Below are 16,237 nucleotides of genomic sequence, written 5' to 3' on the forward strand. Positions count from 1 at the left end.
CTGGAAGAACTTTAATGTTGATAAGGTGGTGTTGGTGAAAAAGGGGATCTACTTAGTGAGATTTCTGACTATGGACATGAGAGACAAAGTCACTTCTGGCCATTTTTTCTTTGACAGCAAACCTATGATAGTGAAACCCTGGAGTGTTGATATGGATATGGAGAAGGAAGAGATCAAATCTGTCCCCATCTGGATTCAGTTGATTCTGAATTTTAAATATTGGGGTGAAAAATCTCTTTTCAAGATTGTGAGTCAGTTAGGCAAACCAATTAAGAGGGATGCAGCCACTGTGAGTAGGGATAAACTTCAGTATGCTAGGGTGTTGGTTGATATGCCAATCACACAAAAGCTTCCTGATCAAGTTTCATTTATGAATGAGCATAGTGAGCTGGTTCAGGTACCTATCACCTATGAGTGGAGACCAACTGTTTGTGATAATTGCAAACTAGTTGGACATTCAACCATTGAGTGTAGGAAGGGGAAAACTAAGAGAATATGGGTGCAGAAAAAACAACAAGTTCAGAATCACACAGAAGTGGTGGCACCAGAGGTGGATCAGGAGGGGTTTCAGAGAACTCTCAGGCCAATCAGGGTTAGACCTACCAATTTGGTTCCAACACCAGTTGTTAATTCTTTCCAAATGCTGAATGATGATGGTGGTCACAGTGCTTGCAGTACTGCTGAGTTGGATAGGGAAGATGACATTGAGGAGGGTAGCACAGGAAGAGGGAACTCTTCCAAATCTTATGGATAGGATATTATCTTGGAATGTTAGGGGTATCAACCTAGCTCAGAAACAGGATACTGTGAAGCATTTTCTTCATAAATATCATGTGGGGTTAGTTGGTCTCCTAGAGCATAAGGTTAAGCTTCCTAACTTAGGGAAGCTTTACCAAAGAGTTTTCCCAAATTGGTGTTTCTCTAGTAATGCAAGTTATCATAATGGTGGCAGAATTATTTTGGCTTGGAATCCAGGAAGCTTTTCTGTGAGTATCCAAGCAGCTTCTAGTCAGTTTATGCATTGCTTCATTCAACCAGTGAGTGGTATGCCTAGTTTTTTCTGTACTTTCATTTATGCTTTCAATGATAGCTCTAATAGAGAAGTGTTGTGGAGAGATTTGAAAGCTTTAAACACACATGATGCCTGGATCTTGTGTGGAGATTTCAATTGTGTTATGAGTACTTATGAGAGAGTTGGCTCCCCTGTTAGGAATACTGAAATAGTGGATATGTGTGATTGTATGCATTTCTGTAGTATGGAAGATATTAAGAGTGTGGGTAATTTCTACACTTGGAACAATAAGCAGCATGGTGCAGCTAGAGTTTTTTCTAAAATTGATAGAATAATGGCTAATCCTAAGTGGTTAGGTGTTTATAGCTCAGCTGAAGTGTGTTTTATGAATGAGGGTTGTTTTGATCATTCCCCTGGATTGTTGACTGTCTATCCTAGGGATACAGGGGGGAAAAAGCCTTTTAAGTATTTTACAATGTGGAAATCTGCTCCTCATTTTCTGACTCTTATCCAAGCACAATGGAGTGGTACAGTTCAAGGGAGCAAGATGTTTGGTGTTATTCACAAACTGAAGAAGGTGAAGTTGGTTCTCAAAGAGTTGAATAGAAAGGGATTCTCTGATGTTCAAGCTGCTGATCTTCAAGCATACCATGACATGATTGCAGCTCAGACATCAATGCATCTTGATCCTGCTGATCAGAGTCTTGCTGATGCAGAACTCAATGCAGTGCAGAATTACAAAAATAAGCATCAAGCCTATTTAGAGTTTTTGAAACAGAAGGCAAAGGTTTCATGGATTAGGGATGGTGATGAAAATACCTCCCTCTTCCATCAGAGTATCAAAGCTAGGAATAATCATAACCAAGTTTACAGCATTCATGGCATGGATGGGATTTGGAGAGATAACCCTGCTGATATCTCTCAAGCTTTCTTGGATTATTACACAACTTTGTTGGGAACTACTCACACTGATAGAAGACCTGTTCTTAGTCATATTGTCCAAGCTGGTCCATTGATTACAGATGCTCATAGAAATATTCTAAATGCTCCTTATACAGCTGATGAGGTGAAGAAAGCTTTGTTCTCTATTCCTGGTAGGAAAGCACCAGGGCCTGATGGGTATGGATCCTACTTCTATAAAGATGCTTGGAGCATTGTTGGTGATGATGTTGTCAGTGCTGTGCTGGATGTCCTCCAACAAGGCAGGTTGCTTAAGGAGTTAAATCATACAGTCATTACTCTCATTCCTAAGACTAAATGTCCAAAGAATGTGAGTGAATTCAGACCTATATCCTGTTGCAATACTCTGTATAAATGCATTACTAAGGTGATCTGTAGCAGATTGAGGCAAGTATTACCAGATTTGATCATTGAGAATCAAGGGGGGTTTGTGCATGGCAGATACATAGTGCATAATATCATGGTGGTTCAGGATTTGGTAAAACAGTATGGTAGGAAGAGTGCTAAACCAAGTTGTATGATGAAGATTGATCTTCAAAAAGCATATGACACAGTTGATTGGGATTTCCTGCAAGAAATGTTGGTACAGCTGGGTTTTCCTGTAGCTTTTGTGGCTCTTGTAATGGAGTGTGTGACCACCCCTAAGTTCTCTCTAATGCTTAATGGCACAATGCATGGCTTTTTCAAGTCAAAAAGGGGTTTAAGACAAGGTGATCCCATGTCTCCCCTTCTGTTTGTGATCTGCATGGAGTACCTGTCCAGAATTCTCTACAAAATGAGTGAGTTGTCTCAATTCCAGCTTCATCCTAGATGCAAAGAACTTAAGCTCACTCATCTATGTTTTGCTGATGATCTAATCCTGTGTAGTAAAGGTGAGTTCCCCTCTGTGTATCTTCTGCTTCAAGCCTTTAAGCTGTTCTCCAACTCTTCTGGTTTGTTAGCCAACAAGCAGAAGTCAGCTATCTACTGCTGTGGTATGGCTGAGAATGAAATCAACAGAATTGTCAATGTTTCTGGTTTTACTAGGAGTCAGCTTCCTTTTAAGTACTTAGGTGTTCCCATCTGTGCTAAAAGAATTTCTGCTGCTCAATGTGATGTCTTAGTGGATAAGATGGTTGCTAGGATTAAAGTCTGGAGTTCAAGGAATCTTTCCTACACAGCAAGAATGCAGCTCATTAATTCTGTGTTGATGAGTATTCATATGTACTGGGCTCAGGTATTTATTTTACCCAAGAAAGTACTGCAGGAAGTTACTAAAGTTTGTAGAGCATTTCTCTGGAGTGGGCAAGCTTATAGTCAGAAAAACAGTAACATTTCTTGGGAAAGTTCATGTTGTGATAAGAAGCAAGGTGGACTTGGATTTAGAGATGTTCTCAGATGGAATATTGCAAGCATTGGAAAATATGTTTGGGCCATTGCTTCCAAGCAGGATAATGTTTGGATCAAATGGGTTCATGCTGTGTACATTAAGGATGGGGATTGGTGGGAGTATAAACCTGTAGCTTCTGCTAGCTGGTATTGGAAGAAGATTTGTGCCATAAAAGAGAGGTTGAAACTAGTCTATACTCAAACTGAGTTAGCTGCTATGCCTCATTATTCTGTGAAAACAGTTTATGAGAAAATTATTGGTCCAAAACCTGTGATTCAGTGGGATAATATGGTGTGGAATAGGCTGAATATCCCTAAGCATAGATTCATATGTTGGTTGGCAGTGCAGGACAGGCTTCAAACCACTGCAAAATTGGCAAGAATTGGTGTTAGTAATACTGCAAGTTGCCTGATTTGTGGACAAGCTGATAAAGATCATAAGCATCTGTTCTTTGCTTGTCCCTATAGCAGCAGATGCATTAGTGCTCTCAAAGCTTGGTTAGGGATTACTTATTCCACTGGTAATCTGAAGCAGCTCATGAGGTGTATTGCTCATGGCAGAATGTCAAAGTTTAGAAGGCAGGTTAGCTTTGCAATGCTAGCTGCTACAGTGTATGTTGTTTGGTCAAGTAGGAATGGTTGTTTTTGGAATGCTTCATTTCCAACTGTTCAGAATATGGTAGCTAGAGTTAAGCAAAATGTTAGAGATCGAATTTTGGTTGTTTTACCTAAACATGTATCTAGGAGAGATAGCTTGTGGTTTGCTACTCTGTAAGATAGCTTTCTGTTTCTAGCTCTTTGATGGAATGGTCCAACCTAGTTGGTTTGTTTCATCCTTGAGTTAGTTTAGGTTGTAAATCTGTTTTGAACTTAATATTATTCGATCTTGCTTGCCTAGCAAAAAAAAAGACATGGCGTAATAGGGAGGGAGTCTACGTGACACATATACGTTTTCACAAACGCCTTTTAATATATTAGTATAGATGTTATGTATTAAATATTCACATTCTTCTTTTCCAATGCGTGACAACTTAAACGGACATATAATGTGAAGTTTTTTTTTTCTTAAACTCCATTCTATTTGACTTATTTTGTCTGAACTTTTATTATCTCAACTTATCTGAACTTATCGGAAAAAAATTTATTTTGTTTGAATAAATTTATTTGTGTGTGGAAATATCTGAAAAAACTTGTTTTGAACTTAACTTAACTTATCTGAATGTGTAGATAATACTGTAAATGCGATTAAATTTCTTGTTAAAAACAGAAATGTAGACATGTTAGGAAAGAAGATAAGTACGAAAGATAGGGAATGTACTGATAAACTAAAGTGCGTTTTGGTATTATAGGAGTTTCCCCAAGCTCTCATTTAGGGTCCTTCCTAAAGGGTTCGTTTTGGTGAGCTCTTTTGCTGATTAATATACTTTACATTTGCCATATAAAAAAATAATTATTGAACTTATTTTAATTGAAATAAGTCAAAATAAGTTGAACAGAACATAAACAGAATAGTTCTAGCAAGTTATGACACCTCATATTACGCATGATTTAAGGCTAATGCCTGAAAAATAAATTAATATTAATTGTAGCCCATACTCAGAAACTATCTTTTTTCGGAAAAAGGAAAAATATAGAATCGAACTTCTTATCTCTAAGTTAGAAGATACCAACTCCATTATCGACGATATGTAGTATATATGTATATATATACCCTCTTTGATAGATATATCATAACCATTGTAACGCAATTAATCAATTTCAAGTTTCATATATTTTTATATATCCAACAAAATGGCACAAGAAATGGCAATGGTATGAAAATTGCTTATTTAGTCTATGTGTTATCCTTGTTATCGGTCGTGTCATTTGATTTATTATTTCAATAATTCGTTCTTGTTTAATTATAACTTTATAGAACCAAATCGTTGAGAAGTACGGACCGTATGGTTCTCAATGTGCAACAAACTGGAGCGTGATGCTTGATGAATGTGACAGCATCAGGGAAGTGATAATTAGGCATGCTAACATTGTTGATGGAATTGGATTCGTCATAATGGATGGAAGTGGGTGTAACACCACTAAGACTGTTGGTGGCTGTGGTGGAAAAATGTCCAGGGTAAGAATACCTGTCTACTCCTTTTGTTCCTTAATGTTCGTCAGAGTATTAAAAGTTTGTTTAATTATGAGAATCTTTTACCAAACTAGCTACTTCTACAATTTTATTTACCGAAATGATTATTTTTTAATTCTATTTCCAATCTTAACTTATAGTACTTGGTATGAATCATTTTGAACGTAGATTGTGTTGAAGCAAAACGAGTTTATCACACAAATAAGCGGAACCCATGGAGAGCACAAAGGCAGCGGTTATGAACGCCGTATTACCTCGTTGAGGGTTCACACCAATTTATGTCCAGTTGGATATGGACCATATGGATTAGCTAAGAACTGCCAGAATGTTTGTAGTTTCTCAACTCCACTTGCAACATGCGATCCTATTGTTGGCTTTTTCGGAAGGCAAGGAAAGTTTTTGGATTCCATTGGCATTTTCGTGAAGAAACAGGTACTTAATACGAGTATATTGTTGAGATTTCCAGATTCAAGCGATTTACTTTGCTTTGATTAATCCGTTTTGCAAGAAATTTTTGTGCATGACAAATACGAGTGATACATATAGATTTATACAAGATTCGAACCTTTTGAACGTTAATGACTTATCCACTACATTATGTGATGTTATATTTATAAATCAAATACAATAAATGATAATAAAATAAAATAAATTAGTATTTTAGTTAAAGTTAAAGTTACTTATGATTATTTTTACAAAAAGGCATATATAGTTATAATTATCCAAATAATAACTCGGTGCATACTCCAAATCTAAAAAATAATTTAAGAAACAAAAGGGGTCGGTATTAAACCAAAAAATAATTTAAGAAACAAAAGGGGTCGGTATTAAACCAAGTTACTAACCAACTGATTTCATATTATTTCAGGGATTCTCACCGTATTAAATTTGGTCAATGGATCGAGTTTGGAGCTGGTCACATTAAGTGCCTAGCAAAATAGGAGCTGATCATCTACATGTGTTCATGATCGGTGTACCTTAATTGATATTGCGTTATCTATATATCTATCTATCTATCTATCTATCTATCTATCTTTATTACAAGCAAAGTGTATTTTGTACCAATAAGCCGCAGTTTTAGCAGCCTCTTAAGTATGATTTGTATGATCATTAAACTTAAGCAGATGATGATGTATTGTTATTTATGTTTGTCATATTGATATTATATAATTAACTACTTGTGTTTCTTAATACGTACTCCCTCCGTCCCTTAATACTCGCAACGTTTTGACTGGACACGCTTGCCAATGCACAACTTTGACCACCAATATCTTTAACTATATATTATAAAAACTTATAAAATATTAATATTTTGAAAATATATATTGAGATGAAGCCAACAATATATTATATACTAACATTTATTTTCATATACTATAAATAAAATAGGGTCAAAGTGAATTATGTGAATAGTGCAAAAAGTCAAAACGATGCAAGTATTAAGGGACAGAGGGAGTAACTAGCTTTTGAGCCCGTTCATATATAGAACGGGCGGTTGTATAATGGTTGTTCAGCTGTCTTTTAAAGTTTTAATTAGTGAGGACTTGTGATTTTTTTAAAATATATGAATTAAATAGAGGTGTAATCTGAAGTAAGGGTGGCAATGGATCGGAGGTGGATCGGGCCGATGGAGATTCATCCGCCTCATCCGTCAACTTTTCATCCATCATCCAACCCATCAGTCACTCAATTTACCCTCCATCCACATCCGACTCATCCATCATGCATCTGCGGTCCGCGGATGAATCATGTGGATCGGATGATTAGCCGGTGTAATTAAAATTATCGTCAACTTTATTTATAATCCTAACACATATAAAGGCTTGAACATGAAATACTATTCATGTAACAGTGGATTGCCCATATTACCCTTTATTCTTCTTCATTTTACGAAAGATGCCCCTCCAGATTTTGCCACGTCACTGGCCTCATCCCCTTCAGATATTGCCACGTCCCTGATCTCATCACAAGCTACAACCGTCCTTGGCCTTCTTCGCTTCCACGGGTCTCTTATTCCTCTTTCTCCTTTCTTTCTTTCTTCCTCCTCTCCCCTGATTGTTGTGCTGGGAACCCATTCAACCCAATTTCTCCGCCGCCCTATTCTCGTCTCTCCAATCTCAACCGATCCGCCCCTTCCCCGCCAGGATTATCTCCATCGTACCTTCAATTTCTCTTTCCTCTCGTATCTTTCTCTCTCATAGCTTGGGCTCACCTGCCACATTTTCAGAAGCGACTGCTGGGTGATTGTTGGAGCTTACCGTGCTGCAAATGGTCATAATGGGTCAGTGTCTCAGTCACTTGCTTCTTCATTTTTTTTGTTTTTCTTCTGGGTTGCTCCCTGAACTTGGTCCGTTAATTGCTCTGATTCAGCTCGAATTAATTGATTTTTTGTTTGTTTAAGCATTATCGGATTATACTGTCGTTGATCTTGTTATCGTTATTTGGTTTAATTTGACATGCTAATTCAGCACAATTGGCTCAATTTGGTAGTTTTTTTCTTCATTTTTCTGTTTTAGGTCAGTTTTTAGTGTTTGATAGTTAGTCGATTTGTGGTATTTTGGTTGTTAACTTAATTTTTATTTTACTTAATTGTTAGTTTTGACGAGTTTGAATCAAGAAAACAGGATGATACTTCAAATAAAATCAAAAACCTAATTTCTATAATTTTGCTAATAATTCTGTCAAATATTTCTAAGTTTTAATGGCGTAATTTAAGCTTTGAATTTATGGAAAATTTTCTGGAGTTTTGATATTAAGTACTCATTCAGGTAACAATGCTAGGGATTACTGAATCAGGAAGTTAGTGCCCGATTCCTAATGTTGACAATCAGTTGGGAATTGTATATTCAAGTTCAAGTATTATAACTTATAAGTACCCCTGCATTGCTCAAGAATGGCTCCTGGAGCTTCCTGAGACTACGTATGACGAGCAGTATGTACTGCATAGGAGTCATTGCAACCATGATATTAACAACTTAACGAGAATGCCAGGTTGAGATGTCAGGTTGTCCTCACTCAGGAGGATCAAGGTATTATTGTCTCTCTTTCTAAACCTAATGCCATGGGATACGGCCTAATTTTGTTTGATTAGGGTTTTAAAATTCAAAAATTGTAAGCCTTTCTTTGGTACTCTCCTTGATTTTGATAAAAAGGGTTTGATACAATTTGGGGACTTATTTTGGATTGGTGTTATTATGATGACGAAAATGTGTAACTGTTATTGACAAAGTGGAAAGTTTGCAAGTTATGTTGGATCATTTAACTTTGAAATTTCTGATAATTGAGCAGATTATGTTGGATTGTTGTGATGTTGTTTTGCTTTAAGATTTCTGATTTATGTTAGTAGTGATTGCTGATTATTTGCTACTGCTAGATTTGAGCTAAAGTTGGGGGGTAATTGTTCTGTGATTTTGTTTGTAGGAGACTGGGGTTCACTGTTTGATCTTGTATTAGGTGTGTTTTGAGATCATACTGAATGTTACTAGCAAGTAATATTCGAAATTGATGGTTGAAAGTGACGAGAGACTGAATTTCATAATTCTCTTTATTTGTACAGTTTTGTGCGTTCTTTGGGATAGAAGTGAAGATGTTTTGGTATCTGTTAGAAATGTGATTCGGGGAGCTGGAGTGATTTGAATTGCTGGCATTTGAAGCTTTTCGTACGAGATTTTGTTTACTATAGTAGCTTTAGTAGATACGAGAGTTGGAGTATAGACGTGACTCAGCATCTCAGCTGAAGCAGTAGAAGCAGTAAGCTCAGCTGCTACTGCAGCAGCTGCAGATTTCCGGGAATCGTCCTCAGCAGGTGCAACATACTTGTCTTGTGTATACAACAGGATTTATTGTTCTGGGTCTTCAATTATTACTTTTGAAAATGGGCAAAAATGAATATTTTCAGAATTTGTTTTGTTATTCTTCTTCAATTTCCCCTGCAATTGTGTATTTTAATGATTTGAATTGAAATGGTTGTGATGTTGTGTCTATATGCTGTATTGTTGGTCCCAGTCCCTTTCCCGATTCCCTCGTATCACATTAAAAAAAGTTAATTTTGTCTCCGAATGCTTTCAGTTAACATCAAGTTTGTTCTATTGTTTGCTTAAATTGGTGTTGTTTAATGCTTATATTTTGATGAGCAGTATTCATCAAATCAATACACAATCTCTTTTCTGTGTTTTGTTTCTATTTATGTGCAGCGCCAAAGAGCATTGACAAGCAAACCTGGATTCGGGATGATACCAAAAGATGCTCTGAGGTCGATCTGGTCATTAACCAAGCACCTGGTGCACCCTTGCCCTCAGGTATACCCATTTACTCTGTTGAGATTGTGAATGTGTGTGCATCTGGTTGTGCTATCTCTCAGATTCATCTCCACTGTGGGTGGTTCAGCTCTGCCTTCCCCATCAACCCAATGATCTTCAAGCGCATCCGTTTCAACGATTGCGTGATCAATGCTGGCAGAACCCTCGGCAATCTTTTACCTTTCAGTATGCTAATATCTACAGTTACCCGCTTTCTATTTCATCAATGAGTTGCTTATAGATTATTAGATACTACTATAGTTATTAGTCATTTACTTACATATTTTGAGTGACTTATAAAGTGATAATACGGAATGGGAATAGTTAATAAAGTGGTCAAGTTATAGCTGAGCGAGTCGTACATTTTCATAATGTCTCAATTGATCTTTGTTTAAAATGCTTACTTTCAGATATGAAATGTTTCCGTAGCAATGCCAATGAAATTTGTGATATTTCCTTTCATTTTTTTAATAAATATTTGATGAATCAATTGGACTTAGTTTTGTCTAATCTCAACACTTATAAAGGCTTCAACTTCATTTACTATTCCTATAACAGTTAGATTACTATAATACCCTTACTTCTTCTTTGTTTTACGATCCGCCCTTGCCCCAATCAGGTGCCACGTTCCCCATCCTCTCCTTTGCTTTCTGAGATTTTCTCCCCCGTTCCTTCAAACCCTACCTTCTTTCCCTGATGTTTTCCTTCCCCTTCCATTAGAAACCTAGCTCACTCCCCCGCCCCCTTAACTTTTCTTTCTCCTTTTCAATGTCCTTCGATCATCTCTGTTTCGGTAAGATCAATATCACATGAATTTGGTCTTCTTTTTCTGCCGCAAATCTTATCTCCAGTGGGCTCAAGTCTATCAGCCTGATAAATACTTCGTTCCAAGTTTCTCATGTACTTGCACCTCTCTAGGTTCCCCCTTTTTACTTTTTCTATGAATTAATTTGTTCGAATTTTGATCGATATATGCTTGCGGGTATTAGTACCATATTGGATTGAAGTCATCTTTTTGCAATTTATATTCATATTTAAGTAATAATGATGATTTGGACCAATAGTAATTGGTAATTAAGTGCTAATTGGGGTTGTGTACTTTTCGATCAAAGTCTTATTTGCATGTAAATGATTCCCTTTGGATAAAGATGCACTTTTGTTGTAGACCAATGAGTTATATGAAATTATGTAAATCAATGAATGTCTGTAATATGCGACTTCTTAATGAGTTACGACTTCTTAATATAACTCTTGATATGTAAAACAACTTCTTTGACTTCATTGATGACAAGCTTCCCACAACTATGTAAATTCTTGTATTAAAGATTGCATTTTTTTCCCTTCAGCTTTTGGCTGCCGAGTTTGCCGAAATCCTCAATTCAATGTCGGAGTTTCCTTCTCGAATTCAAATTATGGAGATCTATGCGAGTTGAAGATGGTAACAAGTGAAAAAAATTCAAGGAATGGTGAAATTTAGGTATGTTTTTCTTCTTATCGAGGATTATAATTTCTAGGGTTCTTTTACTTCTTTACTCAAAAATGAATTAGGAATTTGTGATAATTAATATATTTTGCATCTAAGAAATCCCCAGATTAGGGTTTTAGTATGCACTTGAGCTGTATTTTTATTATATGATTTTCATGTGTGTTAGATGTGTGTCTCATGTGTGGCTGTGTCGCAACAGATTATGTGTTACAGTCAACCCTAGACTACGCCTGTGCGGTGCTGCTGATTGTGTGCCCATTGAACAATCGGGGTTGTGTTACCTCCCAAACACTCTACAAGGTCATGCCTCATACGGCCTTCAACAGTTTCTACCAAAAGAATCATATGTCTGCTTCTTCATGTGACTTCTCTGGGACTGCCACACTTTCTTAGACTGATTCCAGTTATGGATCTTATTATATGATTTTCTCCAAGGTACCCTCTTCCTCTTTCTTTACCTATTGTTGCTTTATTTCTCTTAATCTACGTGATACAAACCCATTACCTGCTAATCTGCAATCATTATTCTGTTTCCGCATCTCCCTTTTCTCAATTACTTTAATATATAATATTACACTAATTTAAGGCATGTATTCAAATGATGAATCTGTAGCTTGACTCAACTAAAAAATTAAATGAAATTCAATAAGAAAAGTTAATAAAAGTCACAGAGAACAGTAGTAGTGGGGTCAGAGATGTTATTCATAATCAAAGAAAAGTACCTCATTTTTAATTGATTTTAGTTTTACTAATCAATTAGTATGCGGTGGTCTGAACTATTTTATTTGCTCAATACACTTACGTTTGGACTGCATAGTGAAGTTGGTGATGTTTGTTGTGCTTGTTGTACTTTCCTACAAGATCTGCTGGAAAATTGGTTGCTATGATTCTGATATTTTTCTTCCATGGTCCAGGGTATTGCCTATTGGGATCTTATTAAATGTCTTGCACCTACATTTAAAGGTGATTTCTCTACCTGGAGCTCAATTATGTTCAAAAGGATTGAACCGAATTGCTAATTTGTTGGTTCCCAATGGGAACTACTGCAAATTTGAGGATTGGATCATTTCAATATTTGATAAAATGGTAGAAGAGCAAAATTTAGAGGTATTTTTTTTGTTTTTTGTTGTCTTATTTGGTGAAATAAAAGAGTAGCTATTTAATATGTGTCTACTGGTATTCTTTTGTCATTATGTAAGTTACTCAATTCACCCGGACTAAAGTGAGTCCTTTTTAGACCCCCCCCCCCCCCACACACACGCACACACACACACAAAAGTTCAGAAGTGGAGAACTCTAGCAAGGTTAGCATTTGGTTTCACTTGATTTTTTAAACTACAACATGTCATTTTTAAGATATATCCTTGTTTGAAGGGAAGTGTGATAATTGCATGTAAAAACAGAAAGTGTCAAGCCTAACATCTATGAAGTGAGATTGTTAATCTATTCATCTTCTTTATCCATGTGTATTTGAAGGTACTATTCTTGAAGTCTTGTTATTTTATGGTTTAGTATAATAGTGGAAAGGGGTTAATCAACAAAATGTTTATGTACTTATTTGATTTAAGGTGAATGGCATATTATGTTGAGGCAGTAACTGGAGGTTGTTACTTTAAGGGATTCACTTCATGAATTACCAATATACACGGCAGTACACTTTTTGCTTGAATTTGAAACACCCTTCTATCAGGAAGTTAATACTTTGATTCTTAGAGTTGCCAACCTTAAATAATTGCACTGCATGAAGGCTTCTGTTGATACTGTCATTGGATGCTTCAACGTTTAGGAAAAATCTGGTTTTGTAGGTTTTAGATTCAGTTTTAGCTGTATAGAGTATTTTGTTAAACTGTGAGTGGAGGTATTGTTAATTTTCGGGGGTGGGTCTAGGCAGTTAGGCTGTTAGCTTCCCACTGATATGATGCAAAATATGTTGAAGAGACCCTTTATCTTGGGTGAGTTATTTTAATTGGGTTACATTTAATTTGTTTGTTATTGAAGATAATATTTAAGTGATATTAGATGCTTAATTCAGGGTGTTGAATTATGATTTGGTTTCTTATCTTGCATGATTCTGCTGGAACTTTGATTTACGAATTATAATTCAATTTGGCTTTGGTGTTTAAGAGAAGATGAAAGGGTAATGGTGTTGGGGCTTCATGATTTTGTTTGGAGTCCATGGCTGAAGAAGTTCTCGCTAATTTGCAGAGATATTTAGAATTTCAACATCCTGCATATTTGGTAATCAGTTAGAATAGGGTATTGTTGGTTTATGGCGATCGAGATCCCACCCTATTTTTGGTAGGTTAGACAAACGGGTTGTGGGAAATTGGAGAAATCGAATAGAAAATTAACCCAAACGGATTGAGTGGAAGAACTGACTATTCTGCCGATCAACAACAGGTGCTTCTACTGATGTAGTTCCAGAGTAAGGGTTTCACCAGAGAGTGATGCTTCTGCCATTCTTGATATGAGAATCTATTTTTCCAGAGTAAGGGGTTTCACCAGACTTCCATATAGTGTTCATTCACCCCCCCTCCCCTTGCAATCGAATCTTTTCACGAGTTCCATCTTCCCTTTTCTTTGGGAAATAATTGTTATCAGAAAATAAAAATATCACGGACTAATCACAATTTTAAAGATCAAAATGTGTTTAATCAAGTATAGCCTTATGTGCATCAGTTTTTTGTTTAAATACCTGCTTTGTATTTGATTGATTATCATGAATGATTAACTTGCTGTCTGTACATGTGATGGCTTTGTACTTGCTACTTTTGATAGGTAGGGTGAACCCAGAGAGCTTGATATATAGTTTTGGAACCTTTTTGCTTGATCTATTAAGCGGAAAGCATATCCCTCCAAGCCATGTAAGTCTCTTGTTTGACTGTTATTTTCTATTCTTATTTTGTTTGATCTAATCTAGATAAGGCAGAAAAGTGTTTGAGTTTCTGATTCAAGGTGGGGTGGCAATGATATTCATTAGGGAAATTTCTGCTTGCATGTGACAATAAAAAACATGCGTTCGTGGAAATGTAGATCATGCTGAATTATTGGATCAGTTAACTGTGATTACAAGAATCAGTTAACTGTCAATATGAAGTAAATCACTCACTGTGGAATCAGTTAACTGTCAGGACTCTTGTAATTCATGTGGGCTTGTGTGGGGAAACAAGATTAATATTCATTTACTCTGTGCATTAGGTTGCCATTGATTTAATTGATTGTTTCCTTTTTGTAGTACTACTTGATGAATGATCGGTAGTATTTGTGTTGTTTGATTAAATTTGTAATTATGCAGCATACTTTGAGGGGTTTTCAAAGTCTCAGGATCTTTCAAAGAAGCAATATCTATATGTTATGTCAAGCGAACTGGTATATTTTCTAACTTTGTTAGTTCCTGCTTTTCTCTTGGCCATTCTGAAACACCATAACATTGTTTTTTCATTGCACAAACTGGTGCATCCCCGTTCAGAGAAGCTGGTATACTTGGAGAGGCCAATTGTGTCAATTTCGGAGAAACTGACAGCCCAACATTAATCGCACAACATTAATTCTGTCACTTGTACTATTGTTTTTGCTAAACAACTACTACTACTATTCTCTTCCCTTGCCAAAAACACAACTTGATAAGTGTCAGGCAACAACTTCTGATGCAGATGTTGTGGGTGTTGGCAAACAAATGGCTGATGTTGGCAGTTCTCGATGTGAAACTAATAAGACTGTTGCCAAGAATGAACAGAAAGTTGATGCTTGCAAACAAGTTTCAGAGAATGCAGTTGTAAAAATTGTTAACGAGAATCCCTCTGTTGGTGTTCAGACTCTTCAGAGTACATCAGGTTCACATGGTACGCGTGAAGTTCCAACAACCGGGGTTGATGGGGTTGCTGAAAATGCGAATGGTAGACATGAAGATCCAACAGCAGAGGTTGACGGGGTTGCTGAAAAGATTAATGATTCGAGAGAGATCAAAATATCTAACCAAACTAGGTTATAGTACTGCTTTTCAGGTCAAATTATGTAAATGTCTTCAATCTTTCTCTGCTTTTTTTCCTGTCTTTGTGTTTATTGATCATGGTCGATATTCTGTTAGGGTTCCATGTGAAATATGACATTGGAAGTCAATTTGTGCATGATATGTACTGTTCTTCCAATGATTAGCTAGCTGTTGGAGAAGGAATTGTCCTAGGGATATTAAGGCAAATGATTTTATTTAAGTACATGTATTTTGCATAATATTTTTACAGGATAGTTTTTTATGTCCCTTCACCAACTGGTTCATTGTTATTAACCATTTATGCATCATCAACTATAGTACTTGGCCAACTTACATCCATTAGCCGTTAGCTTCAGTATTCTCGGAAATTTCCCGTGTCATTTGCCACCGGCTTTCTCCGTAGGGCTTTTATGACATTTGTTTTTATCCCTTGCGCGCACGGTCCAACAACCAGTATCAATCAATATAAAGTAATATGTGTTAATATAGTGGACAATGAATTGTAATTTTGGTACATTTACATTATAAAATAACCGAAAATGCTAATAATAAAAAAATATTAGGTAATACATACAGGATTATATTCATAATTAAGTAATAGTAGTAAACAAAATTAATAATTTTAACGGATGGATCAGATGATGCATGGATCAGATGATGGATCGGGTGACGGGTTGGATGAAGCTCCACCCGAATCCGACCCGACCCATCACCCGATCCACGCGCCACCCATTTAACAACAGTGTTTTATCGAGTTTCAACCATAAATTCGGTTCGGGTTGTTCGAATATCCGTCGGACTTTGATGAAATTGTCACCCCTAATTTGAAGGTTGAAAAAGTATAAAAATTATATGTTGAATTAATATTGAATGTTAAAGGGGTGAAGTGGAAGAGGTTAATGTATATAGTGGACTATTAATAATTGATGTTGAATAAGGAAGATGAAGTGGAAGAGGAGTTAAAGTTGTAAAACATAGAAACAATAAAAAA

The 16,237-nt window shown here is 36.3% G+C and overlaps 2 protein-coding genes across 2 annotated transcripts; both read left to right on the forward strand.

The window, feature by feature from the left end:
- Positions 1–4,994: 4,994 nt before the first annotated feature.
- On the forward strand, positions 4,995–6,645 carry LOC110799861 (mannose/glucose-specific lectin-like). Its single transcript, XM_022005128.2, has 4 exons — positions 4,995–5,152; positions 5,256–5,456; positions 5,640–5,903; positions 6,340–6,645. The coding sequence occupies exons 1-4, from the start codon at positions 5,132–5,134 to the stop codon at positions 6,355–6,357; spliced, it is 504 nt and encodes a 167-aa protein (XP_021860820.1). The 5' UTR covers positions 4,995–5,131; the 3' UTR covers positions 6,358–6,645.
- A 7,985-nt stretch (positions 6,646–14,630) lies between these two features.
- On the forward strand, positions 14,631–15,518 carry LOC130471363 (uncharacterized). The gene is made up of 2 exons (XM_056841430.1): positions 14,631–14,814; positions 14,909–15,518. Exon 2 carries the CDS (start codon positions 14,932–14,934, stop codon positions 15,244–15,246), a length of 315 nt encoding a protein of 104 aa, XP_056697408.1. The 5' UTR covers positions 14,631–14,814; positions 14,909–14,931; the 3' UTR covers positions 15,247–15,518.
- Positions 15,519–16,237: the final 719 nt, after the last annotated feature.

This window comes from Spinacia oleracea, chromosome 4 (assembly GCF_020520425.1).
Source record: "Spinacia oleracea cultivar Varoflay chromosome 4, BTI_SOV_V1, whole genome shotgun sequence".
Lineage (NCBI taxonomy): Eukaryota > Viridiplantae > Streptophyta > Magnoliopsida > Caryophyllales > Amaranthaceae > Spinacia > Spinacia oleracea.

What these genes read in the sequence shown, in the direction of transcription:
- LOC110799861 (XM_022005128.2), top strand. Translation starts at nt 5,132, where the DNA reads ATGGCACAAGAAATGGCAATG. An exon ending in TGGCACAAGAAATGGCAATG is followed by an intron (nt 5,153 to 5,255) that starts GTATGAAAATTG and finishes ATAACTTTATAG; the next exon opens with AACCAAATCGTTGAGAAGTA. An exon ending in GTGGTGGAAAAATGTCCAGG is followed by an intron (nt 5,457 to 5,639) that starts GTAAGAATACCT and finishes TTTTGAACGTAG; the next exon opens with ATTGTGTTGAAGCAAAACGA.
- LOC130471363 (XM_056841430.1), top strand. Translation starts at nt 14,932, where the DNA reads ATGGCTGATGTTGGCAGTTCTCGATGTGAAACTAATAAGACTGTTGCC.